General features: G+C 37.4%; 3 protein-coding genes across 3 annotated transcripts; all 3 read right to left on the reverse strand.

Annotated features, from left to right (window-relative positions):
* Positions 1-245: 245 nt before the first annotated feature.
* Positions 246-1,313, reverse strand: LOC110100279. The gene has a single exon (XM_020827715.1). It carries the CDS (start codon positions 1,311-1,313, stop codon positions 246-248), a length of 1,068 nt encoding a protein of 355 aa, XP_020683374.1.
* A 4,655-nt stretch (positions 1,314-5,968) lies between these two features.
* On the reverse strand, positions 5,969-11,734 carry LOC110100273 (phosphomannomutase/phosphoglucomutase). Its single transcript, XM_020827709.2, has 7 exons — positions 11,132-11,734; positions 10,675-10,947; positions 9,961-10,477; positions 9,117-9,316; positions 8,347-8,459; positions 6,284-6,424; positions 5,969-6,182 (listed from the first exon to the last, which is right to left on the reverse strand). The coding sequence occupies exons 1-7, from the start codon at positions 11,663-11,665 to the stop codon at positions 6,101-6,103; spliced, it is 1,860 nt and encodes a 619-aa protein (XP_020683368.1). The 5' UTR covers positions 11,666-11,734; the 3' UTR covers positions 5,969-6,100.
* A 3,152-nt stretch (positions 11,735-14,886) lies between these two features.
* LOC110100277 (GTPase activating protein 1-like) lies at positions 14,887-20,424 on the reverse strand. The gene is made up of 2 exons (XM_028699234.1): positions 20,245-20,424; positions 14,887-15,220 (listed from the first exon to the last, which is right to left on the reverse strand). The coding sequence occupies exons 1-2, from the start codon at positions 20,407-20,409 to the stop codon at positions 14,924-14,926; spliced, it is 462 nt and encodes a 153-aa protein (XP_028555067.1). The 5' UTR covers positions 20,410-20,424; the 3' UTR covers positions 14,887-14,923.
* Between the last annotated feature and the right edge of the window lie 2,969 nt (positions 20,425-23,393).

Consider the following 23,393-nt stretch of genomic DNA (forward strand, 5'->3'; position numbering starts at 1 on the left):
ATAAAATAAAATACATTAAAAAACCTTAATCCATATCAACCTCTCTCTACTAGTTCTAGGCCCCTTCCCTAATCTGAAATCAATAACATCGATAGAGTGAGCTAACAACACAATAGGTTACCATAATTTACCACTAAAATTAATACAATGCAATAGAAGAAGTATATATGTAATCATTCAAATCAAAATAATATGAACATGTAACTCTAAGAACAGATAATGAGTAACTAATACCGCCTTTTAAGTTAACCCTTCCTAGCACAGATAACTAAAGTAAACCCGTCGGCATCTGAGTTCCTCATCCTGGCATCTTCAAGGCTCTCCCAGTCCTCCAGCGACTGCGACGAAGTCCCCGTCGTCCACGACCGACTACTACTGCCCTCACTCCAATTTCCACTCTTCCCAAAGTACCCCCACCCTCCCCTCTCCCGAAAGCTCTCCTCTTCACTATTCTCAAACCGTAATACGATCACCGCATCCCCATTCTTCGCCGGCGCCGGCGAAGACAACTCCTTTCCGCCGGATCCTGGCCTGAAAAGAAACCGATAAAGATCCCATGACACCTGGATCCGATCACCACCCTCCGCCGCCACTCTCTCGCTTCCCCTGAACTTCCACCTGAGCCGGTTCACTTGCAAAACCATCTCGCCGTTTATCGCCAACCTCATCCGCTTCTTCTCCAAATCAATCGAAATCAGTACTTCCCTCTGCTGCCCCCCAAATCGTGCCATCGCCGTCCACGATGTATTTCTTCCTATTTCCCCCAATTTCACCTCCGCCCTCTTCAAGATCGGCTCTGTTCCGATGTTGCCGCTCCTCGGCCGCACGGCTTTTATCCGCCTGTATGCCTCATTGCGGCGGTCTCCGGCAACCAATAACACCTTTTCGTCCACAGCGATGGCAAAGAAGAACCCAGCAGCTGGCTCAGGCCCGCATTCGCGGGTGAAGATCGCCCTTGAGAGATCCCAAACGAGCTCCACCGAGCACCGACGGCCGCCGGCGGTGTGCAAACGTAATCGCTTCGATCCCTTTCTTTTAAAAGGAAGAAGGATGGAGAGGCGGAAGTGGAGATGGTCGCTGGTCGAGTCAGTCTCGTCCTCCTCCGTCGGCAAATCTGATAGCTGGAGATCCGCGAGGAGAGAGAGACCGAGGAAGGCGCGCCGTTGCCAGGTGATGGACGCGTTGCCGAGGTGCGTCGCATAGAAGGAGGTTGTTTCGGTTGGAGCGACCGGCTTCGCGGTGGCGGAAGCGCAAGTGAAGCACGCCGGCGTGTATTTGAGCATTCTGGCAACTGTGACGACACATGGAATCATGGATGAATTAAATTTTGCAGTGGATTTAAACAGGGGATGATTGTAAATAATTAAAATTCTAAAATTTCGATTCTTGACCCGGAGTTGGACTGAGCAATGTAACAGAAATTTCGATTCCCTACTCGCACGACAAATGGAGTGGAGAGTCTCCGGTCCATTGTGCGTTCAAATTTCAACGCAGGGAGCTCCGGCCAGTCATACATCCTGTGAGATTTTATTATTATTATGTAAATATTATATTTTACGCAGCTCATTTTAGCCGGTTGGTTGAGAGCTCAGGCTTCCAACTAAGAGGTATTGAGTTCGAGTCTTTGTGTATGTGTTATGTGTGCGAATTTGTCTTAAATGGCCTAAATGTCCCAAAAAAAATTATATTTTTATTTAAATATGAAAATATAAATAAAGTAACACTGACATTGCCCTCTTTCCTTTAGTTTGATAACGTTAATTTTTAGTTTAAAATTTAATTAAAATCAATACAAAAGCAATAAAAACAACATAAAAATTTTATTCAACCATGTAGCGTCCATTATATGAATCTTTTTTCTCTAGTATGTTATATACCATCCAAAAACAATCTTGATCGAACACAAATCTCAAGGTGGAAACTTCTGAAATTAAATTTGGGATCATCTGAACTCCGATTTCAGCAAACTTACAGTCGAATTGAACGTCTCGAAAATACGAACCCAACGACATCAAATTTGACTCAATCTGAGCCAAAAATGGGTCCAAATCAAGGAACCGAAGCATTGTTGGAAGGTTCAAACCACAATTTGGTTTACCAATCCGTTTCCAAACGTGACAGTTTCCAAACATGACATGCTTATAGTCAAATCGAGTGGCTTGACGAGACAAGTCAAACTAGCCCAAGATCATTGAATTTTGATATCATTAAGACATTCAAATGATAAACGGTCCATGATCAAGGGATTCAACATTGACCATCCATCCAAATCACTCTCCATTTACCTTTGATCCTCCTCCTATTTATGAGTCATGCCACTCTAGGAAATCTATAAATAGATCAATCATTCCTCTTGAAAAGGGACACCTAAGCCTAAGGAAGAGAGAGAGAGAGAGAGAGAGAGAGAGAGAGAGATCGTCTTGCATCCTTGCCTCCTCGACCACCGCGGGAGTTCCACCGGGCCACCACCTGACGCCCTGAGATCCGTCAAACCACCACCTAACGCCCTAAGCTATGTCGGACCACCACCTGATGACCGGAATTCCACCGAACCACTACCTGACGCCCGAAGTTCTGCCGGACCACCACCTGACACTCGGAGTTCCGCCGGACCACCACTTGATGCCCGGAGTTCAACCGGACCACCACCTGACGTATTGAGTTCTGCCGAACTACAACCTGACGCCTGATTTTCTGTCGGACCACCACCTGACTCCCGAAGTTCTGCCAGACCAATACCCGACACTAGAGTTCTGTCGGACCACTACCCGATATCGGAATTCTGTCGGACCACCGCCCGACGCTGAAGTTCTGCCAAACCACCATCGGACTACCAACTGACGCCCGTATTTCTAAGTAATGCCGGACTTCCAATGGACCACCAAAAATCTTATGTTCTCTGTGTGTGAACTAGATATCCGTACAAGACTAAGACCTATGATTATAACTCTAAACAAAACTGATAGAATTCATTTATTATATTTCACATATAAAGGAGAATGATTCAAATTAATGTCATGATATATATTACATTAAAAAGTATTAAAATATTTAAATACAGATATATTATAATAAAATTCAAAATTTTAAATTTATATTGAAATTAGTATTATATATGATATCACCATTACTATTAGTGAATAACAATCACTAATACTATTAGTTTACAAACTATCGACAAATATGAGAAAATTATAAAAGTAAATAATGATGTATGTGATATCTCTATTGTAATATAACTGTAAATAACAATTAGTACAATCTCTATTAGTTTATAAATTGTATAAACAATATATGTTGTTTGTGATAGAGAGCCCTACATTGGGTACCCATACCCACACCCACACCCACCCATGTACTCACTCAATGGGTATGGGTGGGTACGGGTACTCCCATGGCCTTATGGGTGGGTATGGGTGGGTACTCAACATCGGGGGTTAAATCGATTTACATTGATAATCACCATATATCTTATATTAATGCAATCCTCAACACGTAGTGTGCATCACTTAACCATGCTGCATGCGACTACGGTAAATTCTGATACGTGTCTTGAAAGTTTACAATTAGAGCAAAGGGCAACAAGCCTCAAGGCCATCAGTTCGTGGCAAACTGCTTTCAAAAAGCATGGAAAGTTGGTGGGTATAGATGGTTATGGAATCCCGTAAGACATCATGAGTGGGTGTGGGTAGGCGAAGCCCGTCCGAGTAAAGCATAGACACCCAATGGGTACCCAACAAAGACCTCACGTAGGGCTTTGTTGTGATACCACTATAGTAAATAAGAACCATAATTTCTATTGATTTATGACTTTTCGCCAAACGTGAGAAACTGAATGAGCAGAATATGAAGTAAAATAAAAGCCAATCTGTTGAGTTAATGGAAGAGGAAGACCGCTACCGTTACGGCAGCAAAGAGAGATCTAGAAATGGTAGCAAATGGCAATAGGAGGAACCAACAAGGAAGGAAACCAACCAGCTACAAGACGGGCAAAAGACTTAGGAGGATTCCTGAACTACCATCCGTAAATGCTTGAAAGATTCTGAAGCAAACTTAAATGAATGTTAGGGTTCTCAAAATAATAAAATATTTTAATATTAAATATGATCTGAATTATACCGAGGCTAAAAGAGTCTTTCCCACCACATGATCTCCAGTACTGTTTTTGAGCACGAATCTTGATGCAAGTATTTAAATTAAAATTTTTGGAAACATCCCAAAGGTTATTTGATTTTTTTTTTCAGTGAATATATAGTTGAAACATGTAATTTTATGAGATGAATTTAACTAATATAAGACCATCAAATTCTAACATCATTAGAAAATATTAATAATATAAAAGTATTACATGTTCAAGTGGGATTAATAAGGATAGTTAGATTGAGTGTATTTTGATTTATGGTTAAAATTGTTAAATTATTTCTCTCTAGATATCTATAAATAGTCTTGCTTATGCGTACTTGGAGGAGGGAAGATGACACAAGAAGGATCACAGAGGTGAGAATTCAAAGCTCTATCTACCATTACCCAACATCCTCTGACCCAACATGAAAGACACTTTTTATTGATACTAATGCCAATGCTCACTGGCGTAATAAGGCAAGCTCACGTTGTCTCTAAAAAAGTCAATGTCCGCCATCGACACCAACAGTAACACCAAATGAATGTAGTGAGAAGGCTTTATGATAAGAGTAGTGATGGTTACAACAATAACAACAACAACAACATCAAGTCTTTATCCCACTACGTTGGGTCGGCAATATGAATCCTTTTTCTCCATTGTGTTCTGTTAAAAGTCAAATTATCGTTTAAATCTAATAGAGAAAGATCATTTCTAATGTTTTCTAACCAAGTCTTTTTAGGTCTACATCTCCCTTTCTTAACATAAGAGTGATGGCTAAAAATGATTAAGTGATTTGAAGTTCATAGTAAAATGATAATGAGTTTGAATTTTAGTTTGAAGGGAAAGACTAGACTAGCTCTATTTAGGTTAGTTTGGGATGATTTGTTTTAACCCTTTATGGAATGATCGAGTTTAATAAATAATTAATACGTTATCAAAAATTGCCTTGATTCAACACGAATCTTAAGGCATATTCAAGCTGAAAACTTCCAAAATTAAATTTGGGGCCATTCAAATTTTGATTTCAACAAACTTATTGTCAAACTAAATGTCTCAAAGAGATGAACCCAATGACACTAAAATCAGTCTAATCTGAGTCCAAATGGGTCCAAATCAAAGGACCGAAGCACATTTGGAATATTCAAAGCATAAATTAGATAATCATATGATATCCAAATATATCATGCTTATAGTCAAATCGAGCGGCTCAACGAGATAAATCCAACGAGCCCAAGATTGCTTAATTCTGACATTGTTTGGGAACATAAATGTTTGACAAATGTTTTATGATCGGGGAGATTAATATGGGCCGTCTGATGGAGCATTTCAAAATTTTCCTAGATCTTCTTTGCATTTATAAGGCACGTCACTCTCAAAAACTTATAAATAGAACCACACTCCTGTAGGATTGAGAATAACATTAGATATAAGGAAACCTAATCAAACAAAGCCCTTCTAAGTAGGATTTTGGTTGATTCTTATGGCTTCAAAATTTTGATAGATGGTCAGTTAAGGTGTAAAAAAATGTAATAGATAGATTTAGGAGAAGATTTAAAATAATAATAATATGCATAAAAGATAATTAATCAATTATATCAAAGTTAGTCATGGATGTGTTGCCTTGGTGACCCTTATATTGATATTATTGTTGTTGTCGTATTAAAATTTCTTGAACTAAAATTATTTTTACTAAAAAGTTACTTTATAAATAGTAAGAAACCCGCTCCGAACAAGGCCTAAATCTTCATTGACAAAGCTGAACGTAGGCTCTTGGCTTTCTGTAGCAGTCTAGTTAAGCATTTGAAACCTTGGTTAATTCATGCTTTGTTGGTCCTTCGCAGTCTATTCATAGAATAGCAGCTTAATTAATTACAGAATAACAAAATTATTTGTATTATAAACATATTATTTATGAATAATTTATTCTTAAAAATATCACAATTATTCATAAAACATTCTATGACAGCAGAACACAAATCAAGCCAACTTCCCCTTCCTTGCAAAGTTATCTACTTCTGTGATGTCAAGCATCTTCTCCAAGCCACAAGCCAGCAGGAACCTGTAATTAAAGAAGAATAATCAAAATTTAGAAAAGATAATTACTCGTTAATTAAATAATCTATGATATTTAATTGCAATTAGTGCAGAATTAGAGCATACTGATCTCTGAAAACTGTCGCAAATGTTTGGCAACCTCCAACAACTGAAGATTGCATATTGAGTGCAATATTTGGATTATGAACACTCTGCCGCATATGCACCCAACCATACTGACCATGTAGTTCATTAGAAATCTTTGACCTGCAATGAAACAATATATTTGGTTGGATATTACAGAATATAATTTAACTAAATTGATTTCTCAGTTATCCCTTCAATTATCAGATAATGCAAACATTTGAATGGACAGTCCTCTCAAATTACGACTATCAGTTTGTCAGCAAACAATGCTTGCCAGTTCTCACTAATTACAATATGAACTGAAAGTTTAATAAACCTGAGAAATCTTATTTTTGGCCGGCAAATTAAAGCTTCATTTGGAGCAGCTTTTTATTATAATATAAGATTTTTTTATAGTTTTTTTTACTGTTTCTTAAAGCAGTTTTTTAGTACAAAAAATTTAATTTTTTACTAAAAAATTGCTTTAAAAAGCAGTAAAAAAACGGCCCCAAATGAAGCCTAATACAACTACTACTTTTTAGTAAAAAAATATTTTCATTTAGAAATTTTTGTACGAAAAAGTTGCTTCAAAAAACAGTAAGAAAGCTATTCCATACAAAGAATAAATTTAATTTTTGTACTAAAAAGTTGCTTTAAAAAACAGTAAGAAACTCATCCCAAACGAAGCCTAAGACAACTACTTTTTAGTACAAAAACATTTTCAATTAGAATTTTTGTACTTAAAATCTTCTTCAAAAAACAGTAAGAAAGCTGTTCAATATGAATAATTATTTAGTTCAACATAGCAATGTGAGGATATCAAGGCTTTTTGTATGCTCCTAATTTCTTACGAGCTCAAAGAGGATGAATCAGTGGGTGATTAAACTAAGCCTTCTGTACTAAATAACCAATGGTTAAAGGCAACTATAAGATTCAAAATCTAACGTTTTTTGTTTTGGCTTCAGATGGGTAGGTAATCTTCTTTCTTTTAGCTATCTAAGCAATCTCTTCCTGACATTCATCCATAGGTTCTTCATATCATCTCTTCACAAACATAAATTTTTCTAGGAAACCTAATAAATATTAAAATTATTTTATATTATAAAAATAATAAAAACATGCCATAAAATAAGAAAAATAACTATATTATGAAACATAAAACAAAACCAGAAAAAGATTTTTTATGATTTTAAATTTAAATATTTTTTATATTTAAGTGAATAGTGAATACTTCTTCTTTTATAATCATAGATAAAATTTAGAGGAGGTTAGGGCAAAAGGAGAGAAGTTAGAAATTAGGATTCAAAAATAAAAAAATAATTTTATTTAGCTAAAATACCTTATTTCTAGTCATAATTTTAAAGCACGCAACAATAAATTGATCAAAATAGGAATCAAGCAATTCTTCAAAATCAAAACTAATTCACCTATTGTGATTGATCCAATGCAAAAACAGATTTAGGCTTCGTTTGGGATGGCTTTTTTATTGTTAAAAAATTTATACTAAAACTCCGTTTTAGAAAACAATAAAAAAGCCGTCCCAAACGAAGCCTTAATTTTAAAACATTGTAAATTTTAGTGAAGTTATTAAATTTTTTACTCTCTATCCCTATCTACTTCTTAGTCTCACCTTAAGGTTTTCTTTGAGACAGCTTTTTTAATGCTTCTTAGGCTTCGTTTGAAATGTTTTATTATTGCTTTTTAAAATGAAATTAGTACAAAAATTTAATAAAATTCTATTTTAAGAAACAATAAAAAAATTGTCCCAAAGAAAGCCTTAAAATGATTTTTTTAGTAAAAAAAATTTTGTACTAAAAATTTGCTTCATGCAACAATAAGAGCTATCCCAAACGGAGCCTCGGACTCTTTTGGGGCATTAGAAAAGTTAAATGATAGGCTTAATGTTAGAAAATTAGATTAATTATGCATTAATTACTTTGAAGTTAAATTTTTTACTCAATATAACTATAAGAACTGTTAGGCGTAAAAAAAAAAAGAACTTTTAGGTGTAGGGAAAATCATTTAAAAAACAAATCGAAGCTGAATATTATTCATAATCATACCTGTACATACGGGCATCGACGTCAGCTGGTTCATCGTTGGAATCAACCAAGCATCCATCGCTCACCCAACAGTCACCACACGTGTCCAGCTCCCACCCTTCAAGTTTCCCTTCCTGCTTCATCATTATTTAATCTTTTCTTAGAGCTTACGCAATAAATATAAGAAGACATTCAAACATAATCTAATTAAAATATTATATTGTTCTTCGTGCCTTTCTATTTCTTTTATAATAATTCAATTATACAATTTAAAATTTATATATGATGTTTCTAACTAAATAAATGAATAAATAAAGTAACTAAATATAAAAAAAAATGAAGAATTTATTTGAGATAGAGATAATTTTTTGTAAAGATGATTATAAAATTATGTGAGAAAATAATTTTTTAAAATTGATATAAGAAATAGCTTACTAGCTAGCCCAAAAATTATTTTAAATATAGTGAGAAAATAGTAGTCATAAAAAATTATGGTTGCAATTTGTAAAATAAAATTTTCTCAAATGAACATTAAAAGATATTGTGCTTGTTAGACTTCATTTGCGACTGCTTTATGATTGCTTATTAAAGAAATTTTTAGTATAGTTGTTTTTTTTTTTTAATTAGAAAGATGTTTTAAAAAGTAATGAGAAAGATTGGTTTGGATGATTTTCTTACTACTTCTTAAATCAGATTTTAAATTAAAAAAATTAAATTTTTGATACTACAAAATTGTTTTAAGAATAAGTAAGTAAACCGTCCAAAATAAAGCCTAAGCCTTGATTTCTAACCTCAACGCATTTCCTGAAAGCTTCCACAGCTTCTGCACCTTTCTCTTTAGCATACTTGGGCTGGGCTACTACATCCATCCTCAGCTCCACAGACTCAATTGGGTCTTCAAGATCTTTGATGAGGCTTCCTATTCCTTCGCTGGAACCAGCCAGTCTCATGCGAACCATCTCAATGATAATTTTTACCACCATGTATGCACCTTCATTGCTCACCATGAAGCATAATTAAGCAAACTTATTTAAGTTTTTTGCACTGAATCTCTGGGCTTTTTGTCAATAATTTATGGGAGAAGTTCTCAGAGAGTCGAGGAGATTGAAAATTTTGCTTAAAATATAATGAAAATACCTTAAGATATAAAAACCAGTGATCCACGGGAAAATTTTAACACTAAGCAAAGTTAATAATCAAATTAATCATTTAAGCATGATTAAAATTAAATTTAAAACTAGGCAAAGTTGTTTGTTGTCATGGCGACTTATGTTGAGTTGGCATAGATGAGTCAGCTAACCGTTATCTATAGACAAAACAGGATGAAAATGAGGAATGAAGCAAGTCGCACGGGCGACTTATAAGTCATAACTTCTTTCCCAATTAGCGATGTCGTGCAATAGGCGATTTACATAACTTGTCATTATGTTGTGTTCCTTCAAATGAAAACGGTGAAATGGTTATCTTACTCAGCTTTGCCTAGTCAACATAAGTCGCTCATTAAAGGGGCAACATTGCCTAGTTCTAAATTTTATTTTAATCATGCTTAAATGGTTAATTTAATAATTAAACATGCTTAGTGTTAAAATTTGTTCTTTGTCCATTTTAAGAGAGAGAGCAATTCATGAAGCTTACCGTCATCAAGAAAATAGTTCTCCTTGAGCGCTCCATGTCCCGTAGTCTCCATCATAAGGTGTGTTTCCACGCCGTCCTCGTTAAGCTGAACCCCCTTATCAATCACGTTCCGGTAGCCCACCCGGTACAAGCAATGCCGCCCCCCCGCCGCTGTGATGAACCGAGTCAACGATACGCTCGTCCTGGCGTCGGTCACCACCGTCGTGCCAGGACGCTCGCGGAGCACGATCGCCGACATGAGGGCAATGAGCCGGTCGCCGTTGACTTTGGCACCTGTCCTGTCAACCACCCCGCTGCGGTCAACGTCTGTGTCGAAGACGACGCCGAGATCAGCACCGTGGCGGAGGACGGCAGCGACGGTGAGAGACATGGCGGTGGGGTCTTCCGGGTTGGGTATGTGGTTGGGGAACATGCCGTCGGGTTCTAAGTTGAGGCTGCCGGTGGTGTCGGCGCCGAGCTTCTCGAGGACGTCCCAGGTGAAGAAGCCGCCGGAGCCGTTTCCGGCGTTGACTATAATCTGCATGTCAATGCCCACTACTAATGAAGCAAATAAAAATTTTACTCTTTTTTTTTTTCTTCATTTGCTCACAGGTCATGTTGATTCAATCATTCAATGTGCAATGCTCTTATATGATATATAATATATTAAATATTAATTAATATAAGTATGAAAGTAAATAAAAACTTTTCAAGCTAAATTATAGCTTCACGTACCTTGAAGCCACGAAGGGGAGTGTAGTAATGGGATGGATGAGAAATTCTCTCGATGATTGTGTCACGTAGATGCTTGGCGTAAGCGCTCATAAAATCCACGCGGGTGACCGGAGGCAGCGGCGCACCGCCGCTTCGGCCAAGACCCGTTTTTTTAAGAGCGAATTTACGAGCAGCTCGGTCGCAGATTTGTTCAACGTCGCCGGACCTCAGCCCTCCCGCCTTCGTGAAGAACTTCAGCCCATTTCTCGTGTACGGTAGGTGCGATGCGGTCAACTGCGGAGAAGATTTTTTTTTTTTTTTCAGTGAGCAAATACCATATGGAATATTAAGAAAACAATTTTGAAAAAACAAAATTATGTTAATATATTCCTTCAAAACTCATTAGATTTATTCATAAGTTTGTTATCATAATATGACGATTTTTTTTTTTTTTTTTTGTGGAAGTAATTATTTGTACCATTATGGAGGCGTCAAAGACAAACGGCGACAGAACAGTGCTCATAAAGCACGCCGGAGTTGTCGCTAATCCCATATCAAACACCTCGCACTTCCCCTTCCTTAGCCCCGCAAACACCGCCGCGCTCAACACCCGCCCCGAAACTCGAGGATCTCTCCCCACCGACACCCTCACCGAGCTTTCATTGCCACCCTTCCTCTCCGCCACCCACTCTCCAAAGCACTCGGCAATAGCCTCCACCACCAATGCCGTCAGTTCCACCTTCCGGCCCTTCTCGCCTTCCACCGCCACCCCACGCACGTCCGGCCCGTTCTGTAGCCGCCGGATGAAATCGCCGGAGGCTTCTTCTTCGATTTCATTTGTGGGTACGAGAGGCGCTCTCGCGGCGGCGGCGGCGGCGAAGGAGGCGTTGGAGCTTCTTCTTATGGTTCTAGGCCAGAGAAGCCGGTGGAAAGGGGAGGAAGAGAGTGTTGTCGTGGGTTTGGGGTTGAGGATCAAAGAGGTTGGAGATTGGGAGGTGGCGGGTGTGGCCATGAGTGTGGGAGAGGGTGTGACGATGTTTTTTTCCCCCTATCAGATAAGCCTGGCGATTTTCTCTGTGAGAGCAGAAGCCACATATGCGGAATAAAAAAATATCTCAGCATAATTCATTCAAGCATAAAAAAGAACTAAAAATATGATGAAATTCTATATGAAGAGAATTAAAATAAAAATATAAAGAGATTTTGTCATTATAAAATTTGTATATATTTATATCTTTAATATATAAAATTTTGTATTTATTTAAATGTCATATTAATATGTAAATAACATCAAAAAATTATGTATAATACATATACTTATATAATAATAAATTAATATTAATGATATTTTTAACGATTTTGAGATTTGATAGTCATATAGGACTTAGATGTTAGATATTGTTGCATCCTGGAATATTCGCGGCGGTAGAGAAATATATGGTTTAACGTCTTAGCATTGTACGAAGATCCAGCACACAAGCAGATAAGAGAGGGTGTAGCATTCATAAGAGACACCAGAGTTTTTACGTGATTTTTCCCCCCTGGAATATTCGCGGCGAGAACTAATAACAAAATTTAGTATTTAAATTTGATAAAAGGTGAGGGCCTCAGATGAAGACATCGGGCCTGAACGTCGGGCCTTGAGCAGAATGTCGGGCCTGAACGTCGGGCCTTGAGGTGGTGGTGCAGCGAAACTCCGGCGGTGGTCCGGCGAGGCTCCGACGGTGGTCCGGTGAGGCTCCTGCGGTGGTCCGGCGAGCTCCAGCGGTGGTCCGGTGAGGCTCCTGCGGTGGTCCGGCGAGCTCCAGCGGTGGTCCGGCGAGGTTCCGGCAATAGTCGAGGAGGAGCTTCTTCCTTCTCTTCTCCTCTTCTCTTCTTGCTTCCTCCTCCCCCCCTTTTCATGAGGAAATGGAGTTCTATTTATAGAATTCTTGAGTGGCATGGCTTGAAAATAAGTGGAACATCAAGGGTAAATTTGGAGTGGTTCGAATGGACGGCCGATCTTGATTCCTATGATCATGCACCGTTCAATGAATATTTGAAGGTCTTAGAGATGTCGGAATTCAGATATCTTGGGCTCGTTGGATTCGTCTCGTCGAGCCGTTCGATTCAAGTATAAGCTCGTAAAAATCGGAGATCGTTTGGTAACTCAAACAGTATTATGAAGCTTCCAATAGCACTTTGGGTCCTTGATTTGGACTCATTTGGGCTCGGATTGAGTCGAATTTGGAGTCGTTGGATTCGTATTTCCGAGACGCTCAGTTCAACTGTAAGTTTGTGGAAATCAGAGTTCGAATGGTCTCCAAATTAATTTTTGAAGTTTCCAACTTGATTTTGCATCGAGAATCGGAGTTCACGTGCTCCTGAATTTAATTTTTGAAGTTTCCAGTTTGGGTTTTGCCTCGAGATTCGTGCCCGATCAAGATAATTTCATGATGAAGTATCAGATATATAAATATATAAAAATTTTATAGTACAAATATAAATTCTCCTTTATTAAAATAGAAATTTTATAAAAATAAAAATTGTATTAGGATATCTTGATACCACATATATAATAAGTATGGGCATTAAAACTATTTGAATTGCATTCATATTAGTATAAGAGCTTAAGCTTAAGATAAAAAATTAAGGGAAGATATCCTAATGCAAAATAAATTATGATAGACATCAAAACTTCAAATTTAAGTTTTATTTGGAATAAATTTTGTATTGATTTCTTTTTATATCGCAACTATAATTTTTATCTGATCATTGTTTCCAATAATATTTTTTTGCTAGGAAGTTATTTTTTCTGAACAACTTTCTAAAAAACCTATTTTCTATGCATATATTAACTTTACAACTATTTATATAAAAAGTTGCAGATATCACAAACATATCCTTATAATAAAAATTAGTTCAATTTAGAATATCATAAACATCACTAATCCCAATATAAATCTAAGGATTTTGATGTCCATCCTAAATATGTTTTACATTAAAATATCTAACATAAATTAATGTGCTAGTATTTATCTTTGAATTTGATGGTTGAAGATTCTTTTAGCCTTACATGTGATTCAAATGTGGATAGATTGTTTCTCTAATTAATACGGGTTTAAGAATTAGTTTTTTAATAAAATAATAAATATTTTATCTACATTATGATTAATTAATAAAATATCAATTTTTAAAGATTTAAAAAATTGAGATGATAAAAAAATCATATTAAATATTAAGATGATTGATACGAAACACAAGATTAGTATAAACTATGATTGATTAAGTGGGCTGTCTACTTAATTGTAGCTATCCCACCGTATTATTAAAATAAAATTAGAGCAATCTTTTATTAATTCTAATCCCTTTAAAGCCGAATGAACTTTTTGCATGTTAAAGGCTCGAAGTTTTGCACCGTAAAATTATTGAACTTTGATTTATAAAAAAATAGGTTTAATTTCAAAATAGTCCTCCAAAAAGTATTACATAAATATACAAAAAAAAAAGATTCATCCCACTATAATTAGCTATGTAGTGAATGAATTAAACTAAGGTTTCGTTTGAGACAGCTTTATTTCTATTTTTTAAAGCAACTTTTTATACAAAATTTTTTAATTTTAAACTAAAAACCTTTTTAAGAAGTAGAAAGAAAGCCGTCCCAAACAAAATCTAAAGCTTCATTTGAGACGGCTTTATTTAATCCTTCTTAAAGCAACTTTTGAATACTACAACAACAACAACATCAAGCCATTGTCCCACTACGTGGTATCCGCTCCATGAATCCTTTTTCGTCATTGTGTCATGTTAAAAGTAAAATTCTCATTTAAATCTAATAAAGAAAAATCATTTCTAGTATTTTCTAACCAAGTTTTTTTAAGTCTACCTCTATCTTTCTTAATATAAGTCAAATCTAATACCTCAACTTTCCTAACCGGGTCATCGGAAGATCTCCGTTTAATGTGACCAAATCATCTAAGACGACGAATCTTATCTTACCTTCCACTGGAACTATTAAAAAAAATTAATTTAAGAAACAATAAAAAAGACGGTACATAACCAAAAAGTGACTACTACTGAAAATAACTACAGCCCAGTTCTCAAAAGAAAGATAAAAATATCCAATTCAACAAATGCATCATAAAAAAAAAAAAATAACAATGTATGATTAGTCCATGAAAACGATCTGCAAAACAATCAAATAATCTGCAATTTGGTAATCCCCTACTATTATATACAGTATGAACCACCCGATAACAAAAGGAATGGCAATCAAAGATCTCTATTTAGCCTATGAGCTTTTGGAGCTTGGAAGATCAACCCACCGCAACTGCAGCTCAATTTCACCACATTCAACGTTTCTCAGCCTGAGAACAATGTCCTGAACAACCTTCCCATTCAACAAGTAGATACTGCTCTCCCCAGCAAGGCAATTTGCCCTCGTAGAAGCCTGCTTCCTTAAGACGCTGCCATCAGGAGGAGGATCACCTTTTAAGTCCATCTTCACAGCTTCAAAAAATGGTTTTATGTCGAACTCCGCATCGCCCATCGGATCATCTGCACTGAATCTATCCTTGTCGTACACTTCCTGGAATTACAAATCAAGAAGAAGATTGCTGTTTGTAAAAATTAACATGAACATCATAAAATCCTTTCAAACCATCTAGTCATGTTTAGAAGCTGATGAAGAGAGCAGAAAATGCGAAGGAAGATGAAGAGCAAATCAAGTTTAAAGATGAGATTGTTGTACAAAACAGCGGAAATAGCCATAAAACAATTCACAATAAAGCATGACAATTTACGTGATTCGGCGAAGAAATTGCCTATGTTCATGGGGAAGGGATGATTTTATTATAGTGGAGAAAATATGATTACAATTGGCTCTCTCTTCTACAGCTCTTAAATCTTTATTTATAGATTTGAAACAAAACAAAATAAGAAAGACTAATTAATGAAAATCTAATCATGATAATTAAATCTCCCAATCAGTGCAAATTAAGGCTCCATTTGGGATGGCTTTCTTTATGCTTCTTAAATTAGCTTTTTAGTACAAAAATTTAAAAAAAAAAATTACTGAAAAGCTGTTTTAAGAAGCAATAAAAAAGCTGTCCCAAACAAAGCCTAAATCTCCTAATTTCAACAGCAATCAGGGATCAATACAATTATCGGCCAAAAAATCTTTTCTAGTCTCTACCAAATTATATAAGGAAAGATTTCTACAACAGAGATGACAATTCAGTATTGACTAAAAATGTGATGGCAAAAATCCCTCACTGTGATTTAATTATTGCAAATGTGCCTAAAGATTTGTCAACTTGTTTACAACATTAAGAATGACAAGCTAAAAAAATCCAAAATTGAAGAAGATGCACTTAAGCATATTTAGCCAAAATAAATTTGATTAAAAAAACTTAAATTTTTTATGTACAAGAAAACTCTTAATTAGATAACCAAAAATCTAGTCATTAGACCTACAATAATTAGGTGAATTTCTTGATATCCAAAAACAGCGAATCTAGACCCCTCGTTTCACCACCTCCAAACATTGACCCACTCATCAGCTGCAAATGGACTTACTGCACCAAATACCACTCTGATGGCGCACTCGCCCGCCACAAGGCACACCTAGTTGCTCATGGTCACCACCAAGAATTGGGCATTGACTACAATGAGACCTTCAGCCTATTTGCCAAAATGCCATCCATTGATTCCATTCGGATACTTCTTACCATTGCCCTCAATCAACAATGGCCCATGCATCAACTTGACGTGGCTAATGCCTTTCTTCACGGTGAACTCTTTGAAACCATTTCTATATGAAGCAGCCCTGTGGATCTGAAGACCCCTCCCATCTGCATTACATATGTCCCCCGTATAAGGCAATTTAAGGCCTTAAACAGAATCCTAAACAATGTTTCAACACATTTTTCACTCATCTTCTATCTCTCAGCTTCAATCACAGCAAAACTGATCACTCTCTATTACTTTCTCCAAGAATTCCATTCAAATCTATCTCCTCATCTACGTCGACGATATTCTTCTCATCGGAAATAATCCAACAGCTCTAACCACTCTCATTCATCTACTCGGCCAAAAATCCACCATGAAACATCTAGGATCAGCTTATACGTTCCTTGGGATGCAATTAAAATAGTGCACCAACTCTTATTTCCTATCCCAGGCCTTATACACCACCTCTATCTTAACGCAAGCTAGCTACAACATTGCAATCCCCTCTCCAACGGTCCAACCCAACATCCACAAAACCACTGACCACTGCTTTCACCGATCCAATACTCTTGGACCCCCACACCTATCATCAACTAATGGGCTCTCTTCAATACATCACTATTACACGACCCGACATCACCTACTTAGTCAATCTCCTCTGCCAACACATGCACAATCCTAAACCTCCATAATATCACAACTCAAACGTCTCCTACGCCATCTCCAAGGTACATATTATGGCCTTCCTATCTCCACAGGTCCCCTGCACCTAACATCCTTCTCCTATGACAACTGGGCAAGCGACATACACTCATGCAAATCCACATCAGGTTATTGCTCCCTTCTCAGACATACCCTCATCTCCTGGACACACTGTGGTGGCTCACTCATCCACAAAAGCCAAATATCGGGCTTTGGCAGCCGCCACTGCCACCGCCGACATTCTTTGGCTCTGACGTCTCTGAACGACTTCAACATATCTCTCCCTCAACCGACCACTACCTATTACAACAACATGTCGACCATAGCCCTTGCCAATAACTCAGTTTTCAAGGTGTTGACCTCGATTTTGCCCAGACCCGGGCCTAAAGAGTTGACTTGGTCAAATTGACCAAGCCAGACCTTATGGCCCTCCCCATTGGGTTCAGTGGATCGAGTCGAGTCTGTCGAGCTCGAGCTTGGACCCTGGGTCAACCCGGTTGACCAAGTCAACCAGGGTTGACCAATTTAGACCTTTTGAGCCCAAATCAATTCTAAATCGATTCGAACCTACCCTATGGCTCAACCCATTGATTCCCTTGATTTTCTTGACTGGTTTGACCAAGTCAACCGTTGACTTGGTCAAACCAAATCTTTAATAGGTTAAAATAACCTATTTAGAGCTCATTAAGCCTCCATTAATGGATTTAATTGCTTATGAACGTTTTAGAAATCAAAATCCCGTGGGTTTCATGCTATTTCCCTCCTATTTACCTCTTGATCTCATCCCCACCGTCCAAGGCAGGTCAAGGGGTTTAAATAGTAAAAAATTAGGTCTTGTGGGGGATCCTTTTCCAAATTCTCGAGATCTAAGAGCTCCCAGCCATAATTTCTTTCGGAAGAGAGCTCCTGGATCTTCCCTCCACCTTCCCCGACCTATTCCCGGCGATTCCCACCCGCCGGCGACGAGATTCCGGCGGTCCGAAGCTAGATCCGGTCAAGGCTTTGATCCAGCAGATCCGTAGCTCGTTTGATCGAGGATTCAAGAAGGAAAACTTACGAGGACAGTCTACAAGCTCAACCGTGTCAAGAGTTCGAAGATCGGACGGTAAAATCTCGCGCAATCCCTTAGAATGGCTTAAACACTTAGATTAAAATAGCTCTTTGTAGGTTTAATTATTTTTCGAAATAACACTTCCCCGTGGTTTCTGTACATCTATAGGACTTAGGTTTAAAATTTCATCAAATTTCATCCACCCAATCGCGAGAACGAAGTGAAATAGGATTTAGGGTTTCGGTCCGGCGGGGCGAGCGTGCGTGACCGTTGATCTCACCGATCAACGGTCCAGATTGGCGGCTTCCCGCGGTTTGGCGTGACCGCTAGCCCCAGCCCGCGGTCCTGCATGACACATGGCGTCATCTGGGGCGCCCATCAAAACCGCGCGGATCGGACGGTCGTGGATGCCGTCCGACGTGGTTTAGTGGGGGACCGCCGCCGCTATCATGCCGCAATCATTGCGGCCAATGATACCACTACCTCTGACACGGCTACTACAACAAGCAACTCAAATCATCCTATAGTTCACTCATAACAAACCAAACGCATCTCAAGCATACACGTGTAAAGCTATACATTAAAAAACCAATATATATATATATATATACAATGGATTACACAAAAGGCTGTGATGAAAAGCTTTACATCAATACAAAAAGTTCTGTATGTTCTTCTTTCTCTTTATACTTGCGGTAATGTTTTCGGAAGCAAAATTACCAAAGCAGCCTGGGTCTTCAACATGTTGCATAACTGCCAAAGCAGCCTGGGTCAAATTTTATTAGTTTAATGGCTAAATTACCCTTTAATTTATCCGACAATGTATTTAATGTGATAGGTCTACCGGCACATATTTGATATTTTCCAAGAGAAATGATCAAATTGTCATGTCACCAAAAAAAGATTGCTCAATGAACTTCTTTACCAAATCTTTCAAGAGGATTTCTATCATTTTACCATCCACCACACACAAAAAAGGAGTAATATATTATCTTTCTTTTCCCCGGAAGTAAGCAGATTATATCATTCCAGTTGAGGAGGTTTTGAAGGACTTTTCAGAGTTTATAATCACTACTGTTTTTTAATTACATGCTGGTAATGGATCTAACAAATTTCATCAATTTTCAAAACGTGTTTTCTGACTTAAAGCAACCAAATGATCCCTCAAAAAAATTTTCAATATTGAAGAATACCAGTCCCTAAACATAGTAAGTCTTTTAGCAAAAAAATAATTCTAACCAACTTATAAAAACCTATATACCATAAAGATAGCACAAACCGGTTAGAATTAAAAAACAGGCTAGAGGAGATGTTGATGTTTACAATAGAAACTAAGAAAAACATTTTCAAGAATCCACTTGCATTCTCTAAGCTGTGATTCAAATCAGTGCATAAAGGTCAAGCATAAAATTTGATTAAAAAAATTAGGCAAGAATATCCGAACCAAAACACGATCGGAATGAGTTTTAAAATCTTTGAATTTGCTTTGTGTTAAGTACATTATAAAGATTATGAGAAAAAAATTGCATCATGATATGCGGACAGAATTCGCATAAGGATGGGCCTCCTTGCACTTAGATTTATGATAAGATTAGTACTACATATGATATCAAAGGGCTAGACCTCTCTGCATAAATCTAAGGGCAGTAAAGCCCATCTTGACATGAATTCCATCATGATACCCTAAAATATTTTTTTAATCCATGCATTGCACTCTTCTCAAAGTAAACTCAAAAGCTTTAAAATTAATTATGATCAATTTTTGGCCAGCTTATCCAAAATCAAATTTTCTTCCAATAATATTATAAAAGAACCATTATATCAATGCCCGAGAAATCATCATGAAAGCAATCTACAGAGCAGTTGTAACAGTTCTTGCATTTTATATTATATAAAAACAACCTACGATGGATATTCAGTGCCTCGCACTTACTTTCTAGAAGCATTAAATTTGATACTAAGGCCCTGTTTGGGACAGCGTTTTTAGTGCTTCTTAAAGCAGCTTTTTAATATAAAAATTAAAATTTTCTATTAAAAAGCTGCTTTAAGAAGCAGTAAGAAAGCCGTCCCAAACGAAGCCTAAGTATCACATAAGATGACTAGCAATATTATTTGAGAAACGCTCTTACCAACTTGACTGGGACAGAAGGATCTTCAACAGAAAAGGTCAACTCTTCATCCCATTCCGGGTTCACAGTCTTTTTTATAACTTGTGTCTTCAACTTCTGCACCAAAAAAAACAAAACAAAACAAAATAAAAGAAGAACAAAAAAATGGAGGCAAGAAATGAACATTAATACGGGTATAAAATAATGATTGTCAACACATTTAGTGCTCTGAAGGGATTTGTTCACATTTTGACATTTTCTCAAATCAGCCAAATAATATAAGATATTGGAGTAGCAAACAAAGGAAAAGCAACTCAAATGTATTATTTTACACGACACAGCTCAAAAAGTATAACATTTTATCAAATTCACTCAAATTTATGGCTTATCTTTCCCTCAAATTGACTGATCCTCATCTTACAAGACACGGCTCAAAAATTAATATTTTATTACTCAAACAAATTATTTCATCTGGCCATATCAAATCAAGGTCCAAGTTTTTCGAGATTAAAAAAATTATTACAGTACAAAATGAACATTTTTTTGTTGCTTTTCTTAACTTTTGATAGACATCACAGCACAAATGTTGCCTCAATCTTTGGGTCCTTCAAATGTAACTAACTCAAAAAATAAGGCACAAAAATCAATATAAATTATACAAATACGAACTACATTGAATTTTATTCTCTTAAAAGAGATGTGTATGTGAAAATCATGAGGTATCCAGGTACTCAAATATCTAAAAAGACCAAAAAATTCTTTTTTTACACGATCATCAATTTATTTATTGTTTCCTCATTCCCTAAGAATCACACTTGATTTAACTCTTTAATTCACGACCTCTCAAATAGAAAACTCACACATTCAATCTAAACATGTGAGAAATTTCTTCATTTATAGTGGTGGTGGCAATAGCTACAATGGGCATGAACATTCTTGTGCGCAAGTGGAGGAACAAGGACAAGAGAAGCATTAAGCCTCTTGAAGCAATTCAATGCATTTTGTCTGGTTCAACGCCTTGCTGCTGATAAGCTTGAATTTGCACATGTTGGTGTCATTGAACCAATTCAGTTCATTTTGATTATAAATTTTGAAATTTGGAGTTAGTTTAAAAATCAATATTTTTAAGTTTTGGCTCAGCTTTTCGATTGTTTTGTGATCTGAAATTTGCATCAAGATTTGTGCCTATTAAAATAGAAATTTTTTCTATCTATCCAATGGTTATAGTTTACTCCTTTTTGGAGTAAATCAGCCTCATTTTTTAAGTTGCTACTAGCGAAAACATGGCATAAGAGCTAATGTTCACTCTTAAGCCTTGTTCCTGCCAAGAGGAAATTATTAGCAAAGATTTCTTCCTTTGGACATCACTGAACCGATATATAACATTTGAGAAGAGAAGTATTTTTGTAAGTTAAAGCTTAAAAGCAAAACCTACACCACACGCTGGAGCAAAACAGGCACATGACATTGTCAGGAGAGTGGAGCAGACACCTCTACAGCAGAACAAATGAGCACCACGATCTCAACAAACCAAACTAATCTCACCCATACACATGGTAAAGTAACACTGCACTCACACATCTATATAAACACAAAGGCAAAGTAAAAGGAAGGACAGAATGTATTAACACCAGAATGGAAGTTTTACACTATCTGATTCTCTCTGCAGACATTTCCTTTCTTGTGTGAACTCTCTGTACTGCAACTATCCGTTCTTCATGATATCTTAACCGCTAGGCTCACAACCTCTATTCTCAATTACTCACTTTCCTTCCTCTCACGCCGCTAAGATATACACAGACATACACTTAGAAAACCTTCCCATTCCCTCTTCCCTAAACTTTCTCATCTCCAATATCAAATCCATTGTACCCACCCAGCTCTCAAATGACAACTAACCAGCGTGGAGATCTCAAATATCAAAGTTATTTCGAGCCAACAACTACGCAGGATTTCTCGACAACACCTCCACCACATCCTCCCGTATCATATAGCTCCCTGATGGAACTTCAAAACCGAATCCATCATACAATCAATGGATACTCGTTGATCAAAATCTCGTCCCTTTGCTCCACACTCACTCGACATTCTTCCATATGTCCTCAACCTGGATAAGTGCTTCAGCATTTGGCTCACTCTAGAGCGTCGACTGCAAGCTACTAACCGCTCTAGGGTAATCCAACTCAAGAACGAACTACATCACGTCTCCATGGGCCAATAGACTATGTAACAATATCTCACCAATGTCAAAACAATAGTTGACAACATAGCAGCAGCTAGGGGTGTCAATTTTTGACACGACCCGAAACACGACCCAAACCCGACCCGAAAAAATCCGGGTTAGAGTCAACTCGGACCCGAAACAGGTCGGGTTCGAGTTCAACAAATCAACCCATTTTAAAAATCGGGTCGGGTTCAGGTTGGCCCAACAACCCGAAATTGACACAAAAACTCCTATTTGACCCGGAAACCCAAGATTGACCCGAAAATCGAATATTGACCCGATTTTTTACCCGAAAATTAGCAATTTTAGGTCAACTTTGGGTCATTCGTGTTGGGTCGGGTTGATCCGGACCCGAATCAGATCAGATTTGGATCCGAAAACCTGACCCGTTTTTTAAAACGGGTCGAGTTCGGGTTGACCCGAATAGTGCCGGGTCAATTCCGGGTTCGACCCGAACCCGACCCGCTGACCCAAATTGACACCCCTAGCAGCAGCATACTCTACAATCGACAGTGAAGACATTTTACTATACACGCTCAATGGATTACCACCATAGTACCAAGCATTCAAAACCTATATTCGCACAAAATTGACACCTCTTACCCTTGAGGACCTTTACTCGCTACTCATCAACGAAGAAATAACATCGCTGCAAAATCCGCCAAAGAGACTGCAATCCCCAACATCCACATGGCTCTCTACTCCACTCGTGGTCGCGGACGTGGATGAGACGGATTCACCACCTTCACCAACCGTGGACGCTCATCAGAGCAAAATAGCAACATACAATACAACTCCACCACAATCACCTGCCAAATATGTGGGTAATGAGGACACGTTGCCAATCTATATTGGCATTGCCTTAACACTCAATATCCCACTCCAACTCTACATCCAACTTCTCTGATAGCATCCAACCAGCAATCCACCTTAGACTGGATCCTTG

This window comes from Dendrobium catenatum, unplaced genomic scaffold (genome assembly GCF_001605985.2).
Source record: "Dendrobium catenatum unplaced genomic scaffold, ASM160598v2 fragScaff_scaffold_1221, whole genome shotgun sequence".
NCBI classification, from domain to species: Eukaryota; Viridiplantae; Streptophyta; class Magnoliopsida; order Asparagales; family Orchidaceae; genus Dendrobium; species Dendrobium catenatum.